This window comes from Buteo buteo, chromosome 15, assembly GCF_964188355.1.
Source record: "Buteo buteo chromosome 15, bButBut1.hap1.1, whole genome shotgun sequence".
Taxonomy (NCBI): Eukaryota; Metazoa; Chordata; class Aves; order Accipitriformes; family Accipitridae; genus Buteo; species Buteo buteo.
In genome coordinates this window covers 16,686,788-16,701,280 of record NC_134185.1, presented here as the reverse complement: position 1 = coordinate 16,701,280, position 14,493 = coordinate 16,686,788, and the positions used below count along the sequence as shown (strand labels likewise).

General features: G+C 41.8%; 2 protein-coding genes across 6 annotated transcripts in view; both read left to right on the top strand.

Annotated features, from left to right (window-relative positions):
- Positions 1 to 4,597, top strand: part of USP45 (ubiquitin specific peptidase 45) — a 55,435-nt gene extending 50,838 nt beyond the window's left edge. For all 3 annotated transcript variants that reach the window (XM_075046660.1, XM_075046661.1, XM_075046662.1), the window contains exons 15-18: positions 705 to 802; positions 1,192 to 1,278; positions 1,754 to 1,907; positions 3,125 to 4,597. In XM_075046660.1, coding sequence (XP_074902761.1) covers positions 705 to 802; positions 1,192 to 1,278; positions 1,754 to 1,907; positions 3,125 to 3,258 — 473 coding nt within the window. In that variant the 3' untranslated portion in view covers positions 3,259 to 4,597. The remainder of the gene's footprint in view (positions 1 to 704; positions 803 to 1,191; positions 1,279 to 1,753; positions 1,908 to 3,124) is intronic.
- A 6,570-nt stretch (positions 4,598 to 11,167) lies between these two features.
- The window catches only part of PNISR (PNN interacting serine and arginine rich protein), a 28,083-nt gene continuing 24,757 nt past the window's right edge, over positions 11,168 to 14,493 (top strand). For 2 of the 3 annotated variants that reach the window (XM_075046659.1, XM_075046656.1), the window contains exon 1: positions 11,168 to 11,358. The gene's annotated coding sequence lies outside the window, so the exon portion shown is untranslated. Of the gene's footprint in view, positions 11,359 to 12,111; positions 12,131 to 14,493 lie in introns of those variants that run through there. The other variant, XM_075046658.1, reaches the window with a different exon arrangement.

Below are 14,493 nucleotides of genomic sequence, written 5' to 3'. Positions count from 1 at the left end.
TTTGAATATGTGTAAAACCAGTAAATTATTTTTTTCAGAAAAAAAAAATGCTGGTGGCATGTTTCCTTTTACTGTATAGCTAACCACAGAGCTACTTTTGGTAAAAGCCAAGGGTTCAATTCCTGGTTCTGCACCACAGGGGGACTGGAGTCCACATATCCCAATCCTGTGTGCTCAAGCCAGCAGGTTATGAGGCACCCTGAAGTAGATACCCCTCCTCAGACCTTTCTCTTAAATAAGCCCAAAGTATGCAGTCATTCAGAAAGAACTGAAGAATGGAAAATTAATCTCTATCTCACTGGTTAGGACATTAGCATAGATAGATAGAGACCTGCGTCTTCCATTTCTTGTTCCAGTGATCATCCATTTATTCCAGGTGAAATGGCATTCACAGGAAAGTTGGGTGCTATAGTAACAGACGATGTAGGTATCTCAGTGTGCAAGCTGACTTAGATAGTGTACGTGCTTCCAACTTGTGACCTGATTTGCAAAGGACAGGCTAAAATAATGCTCAGATTTGGCAGATTATGTTTATTAAAAATGAGAAAATATTTTTCTGTTACTCCACAAAATTTCTCTTGCATTTTACATAACATGTACAAAATCATTGCAACATAGATCTATTCTGTCAGATGTTTAAAAAATACCTAAATTCTGTGTGGCTGCCTTCACTTTACAAATTATTTTGATATTCATAAATACAGAAAAGAAAACTGAAGGTGTTTACACAAATGCTCGGAAACAGCTGCTGATTTCTTCAGTTCCTGCTATTCTTATTCTCCATCTGAAAAGATTCCACCAGGTAAAAGGCCAAAACCCTCTTGTATATTCCTCTGCCCCATGGGTGGACACACAATTCTTTAAGTGTTATTGTGCATACTGATACTTGCTTTTTATATGGAGAACTGGTAGAACCACTATTTGAAACATGCATATGGGTTTTTTTGACTGTCTACTACCTTCAGAGTGCATTTTGCCGTTCAGATGTATCCAGGGAAACCTCTTACGTGTCCATCATGCTTATGTGTAGTAGGCACTGTATTGAAAACATAACAAAGAATGTTTAAATCAGTTACAATCTTATTCTTTGTTTTGGTTTATTTTAATAGTACAGTAATACACCTTAGCTTTAAAAAGCTTTCTAGTAAAAATACTTATTTTACAGTCTTTTTTTTTCCTTTTCTTTTGAAGGCTGGTTTGAGTCTACGGAAAGTAAATAGGCATGTGGATTTCCCACTGATTTTAGACTTAGCACCATTTTGTGCTGCATCTTGCAAGGTACCCATTCCAAATCTTTATTTTTATTGTACTTCAACAGTTGTTGTCGTGAGCACAAGTTAAACTGGATTGATGCTGCTGCTGCAAGATGATGATGATGTTTATTATTCTTTCCTTTCCTAGAGAAATTATAGAGTGAATGTTTTCAAGTAGTATCCCGAGATCAGAATTGTAACTAATTGAAATTCCATTCATATCAGGAGTATCACGGATGTTAACTAGTATTAGTTAAGATATGGTGCCCTGATGGTGTTAGTCTATCTAACAGCATTAAGGACGAGTATTGCTGCTTCCATGGTAACTAAATTCAATTAATAGACTATTGAGTATTTTTAATAGATGTGTTTCACTATTGGAAATGCTGTAGATGTCTGTTTGCTTCTTTTAAAGTAATACTATTGATAGCTAGTTAAGATATCTGTAAAATTCATCGTGAAATTATTTCTCTTTGTTTTCTGTGTTTCTGGGAATGCAGAATGTGACGGATGGTGCAAGAGTGCTATATAGTCTTTATGGAATAGTGGAGCACAGTGGGTCAATGAGAGGTGGTCATTATGCAGCGTATGTGAAAGTCAGGACACCCTCCAAGAAATTACTAGAGCATATTTCTACCACTAAAAATGTTCTGGGTATGTACAAACAGAGCGTCCTTTCTCTGTAAGTAAAACCAAAAGCAACCACTGGCTACAGCTCCTTATCCTTAAGGGGATTTATAGCAAATAATTGTTTTAGCTCAGAATATTCTTTTATTTTTAGGGCCAGAATATTATGTTATTTTTTGCTGTTACACCCAGTGCATGACCTACTTCTGTATTAACCCCATGTAGAGCTGAGTGACTAATGGAATCTTGGTTCAGTTATTAAACAGAGAATTGATGGAAAACACTCCTCTCTTTCCTAGTCAAAATAATATATCCAGATGAATAGTTGTGCCTGGTAAAATGTAATTATTTGGCGTATTTGGTATTTGAAAATGTTCTAGTACAACAGCTAAATCCATGACAATTAAAATTAAATTTTCTGTGTATTTGAGCATTTTACATATAATAGGATTGGAAATTTTTTAATGCTTAAAAATCTGGATTACTCTGGTTTAATGTGAACAGCAAGAAACTTTTTCATGGAGGACACGAGGTTTGCTGTAGGGTTTCTGTTGGTATCTTGAAAACAGCACACTAGTTCTTATTAATATGTTTTGGATATGCAGAATAAAATAATATTCTAGGATAGAAACTGTTCGTGAATGATTTGTGGAGGCAACAATGTTGAGCTGTCAGAGTAAGGTAAATATATTTACTGTTTCCCTTCAGGGGGGGAGTGAGAACCAAGCACTATCCTGTCTATCCTGTGGAGTGTCACTTTGCATTTGAAGCTCACTTCCCAAAAGGAGAAGTTTTTGTATTATTTTTGAAATTAAAGTCTCCCTCAGTCTTATGCTTCCCTTGCAATGATTATTAGAACAGATTAGATCTTTTTGTGTTCTTAATTTCACACTGGTCCACTGGTTGGCTTTTGAAATATGATTTTTTTTTCTATGTCAAAACTGGTTGTGAGCTAGTATAACTTACTGTTAGAACCCAGCAAGCTGTACTTGAAATGTCTTAGGCTTTTCGAAAAAAATATGAAAAAAGTGATGGCAGTGTACATTTTTAAGCACTGTCTTCCACCAGTTTCTCTTCCAGTACTCTTTGACATGTAAGTTTCAAACTACAAATACTGGACTGCATCTAAGTCATGAGTTATTCTTGTGGCTTAGAAGCTTCTCTTACTTTTTGAAATATCCACTGTATTTGTTTGATGATGATGTGAAGGACAAGAAATAATTTATTTTGCTTTTGCATTTCAGGTTTAAAAGAAGCCATGGGAGCATCAGGAGGACAGTGGGTGTATGTTAGTGATGCCCATGTTCAGATGGTTCCAGAATCAAGAGTACTAAATGCACAAGCATATCTACTTTTTTATGAAAGATTATTATATTAATTCTCAACAACTTAATTTAAAATATGTTAGTGGTTATTTAGTTTATCTTATTTAAAGCTGCAGTGGTAAGAGTACCTGTAAATATTGTGCCTTTATCTCGTAGAGAATTTATCGTATGTTGACTCTGAAGTTCAGTCAAGCTATTACAAATATCTGAATGGTTCTCTTAAAAGTATGCACTTTGCCAAATATTTAAAATTCCTGGATTCATTAAAATACAGTACCATTAGAATGTAAGATGATGTCCTATCCTACTGAGGTCTATGGAAAGTTTGTTTTTTATTTTAATAAAGATAAGCTTTCACCCATAGTTTTACAACAGTTGAGAATAAAAATACTGATAGCGTTAAGTGCCTGGATTTGCTGGTGTACAGTAACAATATAAAGTATTTCAACTTTTTGTGATCTAGTTTAGATCCTTCCCATCACTGGGTTGGATGTCAGCTGTCAAGATTTCTGCAAACAAGAACCTGTCAAATCGTGTCGCTTCCACATGTAGTAATTGGAGAGCACAGTGCTTCCAGAATGGAGTAACAACAGCTGTCTCTGGGTGCTGCTGCAGTGCACTTTCCCAAAAGAGATGGGAATATATTGGGAAAACATGGCTTCCACAAAGTGACAGTGAATCCTCAGATACCTGGCCAGTACCCTTTCAGCTGTCTCCAACTGGCACTGGTATAGCAATGTACTCCTGTTCCAATATAAATATATACTTGTTGTGCATATGTATATCCTTGGATATATATACACACACACATACGTGTGTGTGTGTGTGTGTGGACACCACAAATCCATGAATATATATTATCATTTTACCTACTAGGAAAAAGAATTGCAAATACTTCTGTATTTAGTAAATTTTCAACTTCATAATTATGAGAATGTACAGCATATACAGCATATAAGCTTGGTATGAATACGTATGGAGTTTAAGTGTAACTAGATAATTCTGTTACTTTTGGTTCTAAACATGAATTTGTTTATCTGTTCCTGAATACTTTTCTCACAGGAATAATAAACTATAAATTATTTTTACACTGTGTGTGTGAGTTGGACAGTAAATGATTACTTTTGCCCTCTGATAAAATGTCTGGACTTCCCTTTGCCATCAGTGGAGGACAGCAGGTGTCCCAGTGGTAGAACTTTTTTCTGTACCCTGGTGGCAGAACTTGCTTCTGTATCCTATTTGACTGCCCTGTTTTGAGTTGTTACTTCTTTTGGTAATTTCTCATTTCCATCTTAGTAATAGATACATTTTAAGGTCACTACTTTGAAGCTATGTGGTAATTAATTTATTTAATAAGCAGTTACTTAAATACAGATGACTTCTTTAACAGTTCCATCCTGTCCAGCTTGCTCTTTGGTAGAGAAAAGACTATGTTTATTTCTGCTTACTATTGTCTTTTATGGAAATGGTTTTTGGTGGAAAGAAAATGCTGTCCCTATTACTATCTCTACCATGTATTGTCATACCTACTTGCATGACTTTCCTATTCTCTAGTTCCGTTTCAGAGCTTCATCCCACTTGCATTCATTCTTTTGCATAAGAAAATAGCAAAACCTGCCGTAGTTGCATTTGCTCAAACTGAGGAGGTATATTTTATAGTCATATTACTTGTATGTACTTGTGCAGGCAGTAAGGATTGTTAGGCGATACAACTGATTGTTATAACAGAGTGAGACCCTGGTTGCACAGGATTTTATTTTCCAAAGGAAAACTCCTTTGTTTAGGTCAAAATCAGGCTATGTATTTTGGCCAATGCAATATTTTTTTCCCTCCACAGATTAAAATTGTCTCAGTACTCAAAAGTAGTAAAACTCAGAGAAACCAAGGAGTCAGCTTTAGCCATTTGTATTCTAACTAAATACATCTTAACCTGTGTCTACACTAAGAAAGAAAGAAAGAAAAAAAATGTTTAGACTAGAGTTGGTAAAAATACACTAAGTCTTTTTTACCTCCTTACCTTCCCATACCCTTCATCCAGCTACACACACCTCCCCCCTCTTTGCATATAGCTTATCAAAACTCAGAATTAGTTCTGGGCAAAAGTCACAGCAAATACCAACTAAGTTTCACTTCTGTAACACAGTCGTGCTAGGAGACCACAGATGGAGTGTGTTTCATCCACCTTAAAGCAGACAGACTGGCTAGATGAGGCCTGAAGTTTCTAGTTTTGCTGACTTCTGTAAAACTACTGAAGTACCTATATTAATTTAGCCTAGAACTGCCTCCCTAGAGTACAAAACTAGGACAGAAACAGAACAAGGTTCTGAACCTGTTAATTCTTACTTTAGTGCTATTTTCGGGAAACTCTTGAGGTGGTCTTCACTTCTCTTTAACCAGAGTTCACACTTCACACACTGTTTGGCCACTGAAATCTTCCCAAGTGGACATACTGACTAGGATGCCATGAAAGATGCTGGCAGGATTATTTCCTCATTAACAGCCAGGGAACATTTCCTTGCTATTAAGATATTTTATAGAACATGGAGAGAAAATGGCGTGACAAAAGCCAACATCTTTATCTAAGACAGCCATCATTGTTGCTCCTGGATGAGGCTTTCTGAGTTGAGATAAAAAGTAGTGTTAGCAGCAACTCCAGGAAGTTCAGAGTCAGGAACAGGTATGAAAATATTTTAGCATGAAACATTCTCTAAAAATGAGGGCAACAGGTGAAGTTACACGTTTAGAATGAACAAATGATGACTAACATGAGACGTCATATACAATTTTAGATGCAAGTCACCCTTAATGTGTCCTTTTGATTGTACATAAATATGCATACTGAAGACTTGTTATAGTTTCTTATCAGGAATTGCAAGACGAGGTGAGAGCATTCCAGGAAAATGGGTGTACATCCTATAGTTCCTAAAATGTTAAATGTGACTCTAGAGGCACATTGCAAGACGAATTGCAAGACGAGGTGAGAGCATTCCAGGAAAATGGGTGTACATCCTATAGTTCCTAAAATGTTAAATGTGACTCTAGAGGCTATTTGCCAAGTCTATGAACTTGCAGTTTCCTGCAACTGCCAGAGGCGTGCATGCTATTGAAAAGCTATGTGTTTTTAGAACTTAACTGAAAGGCTCTAAAGTTTAAGACTCTCCTTAAAATATCTTCTGTTTCCAGACAAAAAAAATCTTTTCAGGCTTACAGCATCTACTCTTCATACAGCTACACCATACCTTTGTCGTACCCCCACCACCCTGAGAAAGTGCAGTAGCCTGCTTTTTCATGTGGAATAGCTTAGAAACGGCTTTTTCTTCATCCCACCCTTCTCAAAAGGTGTCATGGTTTAACCCCAGCCAGTACCTAAGTACCACACAGCTGCTCACTCACTCCCCACCCTCCCCCCAGTGGGATGGGGGAGAGAATTGGGGGGGGGGGGGGGGGGGGGGGGAAGGTAAAACTCGTGGGTTGAGATAAGAACAGTTTAATAGAACAGAAAGGAAGAAACTAATAATGATAACAACAATAATAAAATGACAATAATAGTAATAAAAGGATTGGAATATACAAAACAAGCGATGCACAATGCAATTGCTCACCACTCGCCAACGGATGCCCAGTCAGTTCCTGAGCAGCAATCCTCCCCCCCCCCTAGGCCAACTCCCCCCAGTTTATATACTGGGCATGATGTCACAGAGTATGGAATATTCCTTTGGCCAGTTTGGGTCAGCTGCCCTGGCTGTGTCCCCTCCCAACTTCTTGTGCCCCTCCAGCCTTCGTGCTGGCTGGGCATGAGAAGCTGAAAAATCATTGGCTTAGTCTAAACACTACTTAGCAACCACTGAAAACATAAGTGTGTTATCAACATTCTTCTCAAACTGAACCCAAAACATAACACTATACCAGCTACTAGGAAGAAAATCAACTCTCTCCCAGCTGAAACCAGGACACAAGGGCACCACCACTGTTTTCTTCCTCAGCCTTATCTGTTCTTTATGTTTTCGGGATCTCCATAAGCCTCTGTGTCAATGTCTTTTCTTTCATCAATCCTTAACCATAACATGATGTTTCCTAGTCCCATCAACTAGCAAAACCCTTCCCGGAAGAGCTACTGTAACTATAGTCTTGCCTCTCCCTACCACCAAACTGGCTCTACCCTACAGACTGCAATACAGGTATCTGAGAAGAGCTGTGACTCCTGAGCAGCTCTCTGCTGACCAGTCACAAGACAGTGCCTTTAGAACAATGAGAAAGAAAGCAAAGTAAACAGTTCCTCACTCTTCAGTGAGTAAACCTAAATTATGAGAAGTACTTGATTTGCATATGGACAACTGGAAATCCCTACAAAAGTTTCCCCAGAGCAGAGGCATTAACAAAGACAGCTAAGGAGTTAGTCCAGATTATAGAGTCTTTCTCCTCAGAAAGAACTTATGTTATCTTTAGATTTATATACCATTTATGCTAAATATGGCAAAAAGTGATGAGGAGATTTATAATACTAACCTATCTACACCAATACCTGTACAGACATCGTGTTTGTATGTCTGTTCTCCTAAGAGAGGGCTATAAACACTTAATGGTGAAGTAAAACCAAACAAAAAACCAAACCCTCAACTTCTCTGCCAGAAATGTACACACTGTAATCATCTTTGTTTAGCAAATGAAATCCATGCAGTCTGCCAAACCTTCTGCCCCCCATTCCCATCTACATCTACACCCATGTCTGCGTGTATCAATGAACTGCTCTTGCTCATGCATTTCAAGTGGTAGCAGGTAAGAGTGGTTTATAAATTCATTGAAAAAGGCTGAAATGTCTTAACTTTACCGTTTACTTCTCTTTGGACTTTTTTTTTTTTTATACTAACACAAACTGAATCATAAATGGACATGAAATTAATGCATCTGCGTTCTCAACCCATTACTAAAATCTTATTTGAACATATTAGGAACAAACTAAGATTTGGAAAGGAATAATTTCTTGAGGAGAAACTTTAAGATGTATTAAAATGGGAACAAAGCATTTGAATACAAATCTTGTGTTAGCAAAAATTAGCAAATCCAAAAGTGGTAGCATACTTCACAAAACAGCTTCACAGCAGCCCTGCTTTTATATTCCTCAGTTTTCATCAGCTGGAAACTTTTTTGCTGTGCCCTGTATACATCAATGCATTTGTACAAAGATTTATGTATCTATGTGAAAGAGATGCCACAAATTTTCAGAACCATTTCAGTCAAACTGTTTTTAGAATGGATTATTTTTGCTTCTGTATTTACTGTGTCCTAGGATGTCATTTTGCCAGCTGTTTTAGCTGTTTTTACCTCTCCCATGGTGTATAAATAAACTGGAGAAAGAGTGGGAAAGTGATTATTCAAAATGATTAAAAATTTTTTTTTTTTGTAAACTAAGATTATAAAATATATTTTCAGACCAAAGCCTGTTAGAGCAAGTCAAAACATTTCCTTTGCACAACATTAAATAAAATGTCTAAGTGAATTTATTTGTTATAATAAATATATAATTGCAATGCATTGTAACTACTTGGTATATATTCCATTTATATAAAGTTATAAATACTTCTGTCTTCATTGATAGCAGTAGAGAAACTATTTTTTAAGTGTCAAGAATGTTTCTTACATCTACTGCAGCTTCCAATATTTTTCCAGTTCAAAATAAAAAGGTACACTACTGCTTTTAAAAGAAAACAGAAAGGCATTTATTTTGAGTAGGTTTATGACTTCTTAATGCTTACCTCATTGCTTTGCTAGGTTATTTTTTTGTTTTTGAGCTATGTAACCTGGGGATCATTACAGTGAACTCTGTAATGAAACCACCATGTCAATGGCAGCCATTCCCTATTTAGCCATTTCACAACGTTGGGTTCTGATTCTACTGTCATTTATACATGGGGATAATCCCCAATATGTTCATATGTGCTTACACTTATACAAAAGACAATCCAAGTAATCAAAAAAACCCATTGCTAAGTCTAAAATACTTGTGAGCAATAAATCAAGCATGTTAAAAGTTTCATCTTGTTTTAATTTGTTTACTTCTTTCATCTGTTTGAACTAATAGTCTAACTCTACTCTGCAGGTATTTAAATAACAAATAATATTTTTAGAATTTTACTACAGTACTGATACATTGTACACTTTTTTTGTAGATTTCTAATTCCAAATATTACTGAGTAAACAGGGCTTTAAACACAGACTGTGTTTAAAAAAACAAGTCTGATCAGTTTCCCAATCTAAGTCCTTTAAGAAGTTTCTTAGAATAAAGCTGCCATTTGTCTTCTATTCATTTTGTCTTTTCGCCTATGTTATATATTATTTGACAAATGTATAAATAAAACATCCAACCATTTGGAAAACTATATTGTTTAAATATAAGCTGTACGTTGTACAATTGACTTCGCAAAGCTTCCATTTTTTTCCCAACTTAAGAGTGAATATTTTTTTCTTTCGTCTTGCATCACAACTTCACTGCACTTGGAGGAGCTACCCAGAGATGAGCCCATATCCTTGAACACTTACGCTACACCACTTGTTTCCCCCTGCCTTACCATCTGCGGCATAGGTCATAGATCAAGAGACCACTTGTTCCCTTTACAAGAACCGTGTTCTGTAATTCTGTGATAAGACCAGGACCAAGAGTGGGTCCCCCACACATCCCCAGTTTCAGTAGTAGCTTAAAGCTTGCCCATCCAGAAGTACCACTCCAGGGTTCCAGCTGTGTGTCAGTCAGCACTGGACAGACTTAAAACTTCCAGAACACTTCTGTCCATGGAAAGCATTCTTGGTCCAGCCATGCCTTGTGACACAAAGAGGGAAAAGTCTAGAACCCTCCAGTTAATAGTAATATGTAGCGTAAGTGGCACCAACAAATCTTACAACAAAATCATTACATGAAGTAAAGCACAAGTTTCTTGAAGCTTTCAATTTTCTATAGGTTTATAAAAGTTAATTTATTCTGTTACTCCATGTGGGCATTGGTGTTACTTTATCCGACGATCAAAGAGATTACGGATGTTTTGGGCATTTACATCAGGTGACACTAAAAGAAAGAAAGGCAGTGATCACAGCGGCAAGTAACGTGCTAGCTAATGAAAAATCTCTGTTCTGCAAAAAGCGACGCAACCGATAAGCCCTCGCCTACAGAATCAACCCCAACGTCGACACAAGAAGAGCTATTTACCAGGGGTGATTTGCGTTTATCTTCATACACTGGAACACAGTGACAATTTCAAGGTAAATCTCACGATAACTTAAAAGTTGATTTGGGTATTCTGAATAAACCACTGAAGGAACTGTCCTGCTCCAGGAATGCTCCGGACAGGCACAGACTGACCTGACTGACTTAGAACGCCGACAGCCCGCAGCTCTGCGGCGGGTAAGTTACCTGCCCCTACTTCAGGGCAGGACCATCGCCGGGAGCTGCATCCACCTCACGAAGCGGCTCCGGACGCCTCACGTAGGCGCCGCCCTCCGCGCTGGAACCACGGGCCGCGCTCCCTGACTAGCGCTTACCTGTGGAGGCCGCAGGGCTGACGAGCTTCCTTCCCACCGCTCTCCTCGCACCGACGCGAGGAGAATCCCCGTTGCTTCCCACCGCCTCGGGGGCGTCCCGCGCTGATAAGGCGATGCGGGCTGAGGGAGGGAGGGCCCTCCCTCGCCGGTGGCACAGGCCGGCCGGGCCGGGGCCCCGCCGCCCCCTCAGCGGCGGCCGTCGGCGGCGGGGCGGCGTCTCTCTCTCTCTCTCTCTCCCCCCCACACACAGGGGGAGGCGGGCAGGAGCGCGGCCCCGCCTTCCTCCCCCGCCGCGGCTGCCATGGAGAGCGGCGAGCGACAGGAACTTGTGTGGCCGCCCGCAGTAAAGATGGCGGCGGCGCGGCGCTGCCGGCGGCCGGCCGCTTACCCGCCGCGGGAGGGGGAAGGGCGGCGCCGCCCGCTCGCCAGCCCGCAGCAAAGATGGCGGCGAGAGGCGCTCGCGTGTCCCAGGCAAGGGTCAACGCCGTGACGCGTTTTACTTCCGGGTGAGCGCCAGTAGGCGCCATATTGTCTTGTTCGTGAAGACGAGGAGCGAAAGAGGGGAGAAAGCGGCCGCCGAGCGGTAGCAGCGGCAACGCCTGCGGCGGGAGGCGGGGGCGAGTGTAAGTAGCGGGGCAGGCTGCGCTCGCCAGCGCTCCCGGGGGGCCGGCGGGTGTCGAGCTGACCCGATCTTCCCCATCGCTCCTCCTCCTCCTCCCCCAGCCCAGCCGAGCCGAGCCGGGAGGCGTTGGAGGGCGCCGCGCTCCGTGGCGGCAGCCGCTCGCCGGGCGCGAGGAGCCGGCGGCGCCGCCGCCAGCGGGAACCGGCGGCCCGGACGAGAAGGGAAGACTCGAGCTGCTCGGCCTTCCCCCCCCTCCGCCGCCCGGGTGGCCCGCTGCGCATGCGCATGCGCGGCGGGGGCGCGGGGGGACGCGGGGCGGCCGGCGCCGGGGAGAGCCCGCGGGACCCCGTCCCGCCCAGCGCGCATGCGCCGCCGCCCCGCCGGGGGGTCGCCGGTGGCCGCCGGGGCCGGGTCCCGTTAGCCGCCAGTGCGCATGCCCCGCGGAGGGCCCGGGGCCGCGGGGCCCGGCGGGGTGGCCGGAGGAGGACGGCGAGGAGCGCCCGCGAGCAGGCCCTGGACCTGCCGGAGGAAGGCCGCTCGCGGCTGGGAGCGGAACGGGCCGCGGGGGAGAGCGTCTGCTCGGTAGCCTGGTTAGGAGGCGACACGTGCGCCAGGGGTCGGCGGTTGACCGTGCCCACAGCCTGGCTCCCGCAGACGAAATGCGTTTGTGGAATATTTGTGCTGTTTCGTGGCTATTCCCACGAGGTCGTTCCGCTGGAGGGCTCCAGAGAACGAACATTGACAGTATCGTCACACGCAGCAACGTTTGTAAGGTACCCGACCCCGGTTCGGTAGCTTGGCAAATAAATGCAGGGTGTTTCTAAATAGATCCTTGAACAGGCCGCCGGTTTGCAAGCCTTTTTGCATTAAGCATTTATCCACGCAGATTCTCAGTACTTTTTTAGACAATCCCACAAAGTTCGGCGTTGGACTAAACCTGGATGGGATGTGCTAGGCTTTGCAGTTAAGGATGGGGCCACAGAAACGATCAGAGCGGTGGAATGCCTCTCCTATGAAGAAAGGCTGAGAGAGTCGGGGTTGCTCAGCCTGCAGAAGAGAGGACTCTGGGGAGACCTTACTGCAGCCTCACAGTGTTTAGAAGGGGCTCAGAAGAAAGGTGGAGAAAGACTTGTTACCAGGGCCTGTAGGGACAGGACAAGGGGCAACCATTTTAAACTGAAAGAAGGCAGGTTTAGACTGGACATAAGGAAGAAATTTTTTATGATAAGGGTGGTGAGACACTAGGACAGGTTTCCAGAGACATTGTGGATGCCCCGGCCCTGGAAGTGTTCAAGGCCCGGCTGCACAGAGCTTTGAGAGACCTCGTCTAGTGCAAGATGTCCCTGCCCACAGCAGGGGAGTTGGCCTGGATGGTCTCTGAAGGTCCCTTCCAACCCAAACCATTGGACGATTCTATGATGTGCTACCCCAACTGAAATGTACCAATTTTCTGAAACAAATTACTGTAAGAGTATACAGCCACCTTGGTGGTTGTTTATTTCTTCTCTTACAGTCATGCCTATAAATGTATGCAAACAATCTTTACTGAAAGGTGTGGGATACAGGGAGTGAGGGATGCTCTAAAGGATTTGTTCTAAGGCAAAGGGTCAGCCACCTTTTAAAGATGAGGAGTGGTGGTCTTCGAAGTATAAGGCATGTCTACCAGCAGACAATATTCAGGCATCATTTTCCAAGGACAGGGTTACAAATAACAGTCCAGTCCAGCTGAATAGCTGTGTTGTGTAGGAGTCAGAAACCTCTTTTGAATTGTAAAGTCAGGCCATGCGGTGAGAGATGGTGCCTCTGACGGAGATGACAGATGCAGCAGCTCCCCCTGATTGTAGAATGCAGGGGGAATGGGGAGTCTTGGCTTTGTCCTGGGACAAGCTGCTAGCATTACTAAGAATTCAGTGGCAAATCAGATGGCTAGCTACTGATTTTTAATTTGTCTGGGGCAGCAGCAAACCTTGTGTCATCTCTGTTGTTATGCCATTATGAGACTTCCTGTATTGTCTTTGTCACATGTGACATGCAAACTCCTGTCCTTAAAGAGTGGTTTCTCCACTTTTGGCCTCAGAGGTATTGCAGGGCTGAAGAGTCCACAAATTTAGTGCAGTTGCACAATTTTTTAGTGGACAACTCACCATATAACCTGTAGTGGTAAAGAGGAGTCTTAACTGTGTTTGATTTTCAGCTAGGTGCAGGATTATGGAAAGGTATTATGGAGACAGGAGTGTTCAGTCTCCCTTCTTTTCATGACTGAGGTACATGATTATCGTAAGTCTGCCTTTGGCAAAAAATAGTACTGTGGGTAGGTTTTATTAAACATTCTTACTTTCATTACTAGCTGATCTCTCTTCCTTAAGTGATAACTGTATTTATAATTGAGGGTAATATCAGCTCATGAACAGCGAGGAATGGTAGTTTGTTTATTTATTTATTGGTACTATTAATTTTTTGTGCAGAGCATGTTCATGAAGGAGGAAGTTGCAGATGGACAGTCCAGAAAAAAAATAATGCTGCCTTAAATGGCTAATTGAAAATCTATCATCAGGTCTTCTAGTGGAATGATACGTGCAAAAAATAATCAGATCAGACTTTTTTTTTTCTCCCCAAACCCAATAGATTTTTGACGCAAACTATTTAAGTTACTGTGATGTTTCTGTGATAGTTAATGTTTTAGCAGTGGTTTTGGTGCTTTATGATAATCAAAGCATGTGTTTGTCCTTAATGTCTTCAAAATGCAAAAAATAAGTAAGCGACACCTAAGTTGCCAATATCTGGTCCTTTTGTTCTTTTAAAAGGGTTGGCTTCAGCTCAGTGGATATGTGGATTTAAGTTTAAAATAACAGACCTTGGAAGCTACAGTGCTTGAATGACTCACTGAAGAAGTTTTCATAGTACTTTTTTTTTTTTTTTTTTCTATTTGGCCTTTGTTCAGCCTACTTCATCTTGGTAGCACTGTAAATATTAGTCAGACATGCTGACGTGTGAACCAGGTTCTGGATAACTTTGTAGATACTGAACAAGCTGTTTTCTTCAGTTCTTTTTCTGGTTCTGTATTTTGGATCTTGGTTACTCATTTGGAAAGCTTCTGTTCTTCAATCTGAGAAAGAATAGTTCTGATACTAAAAAA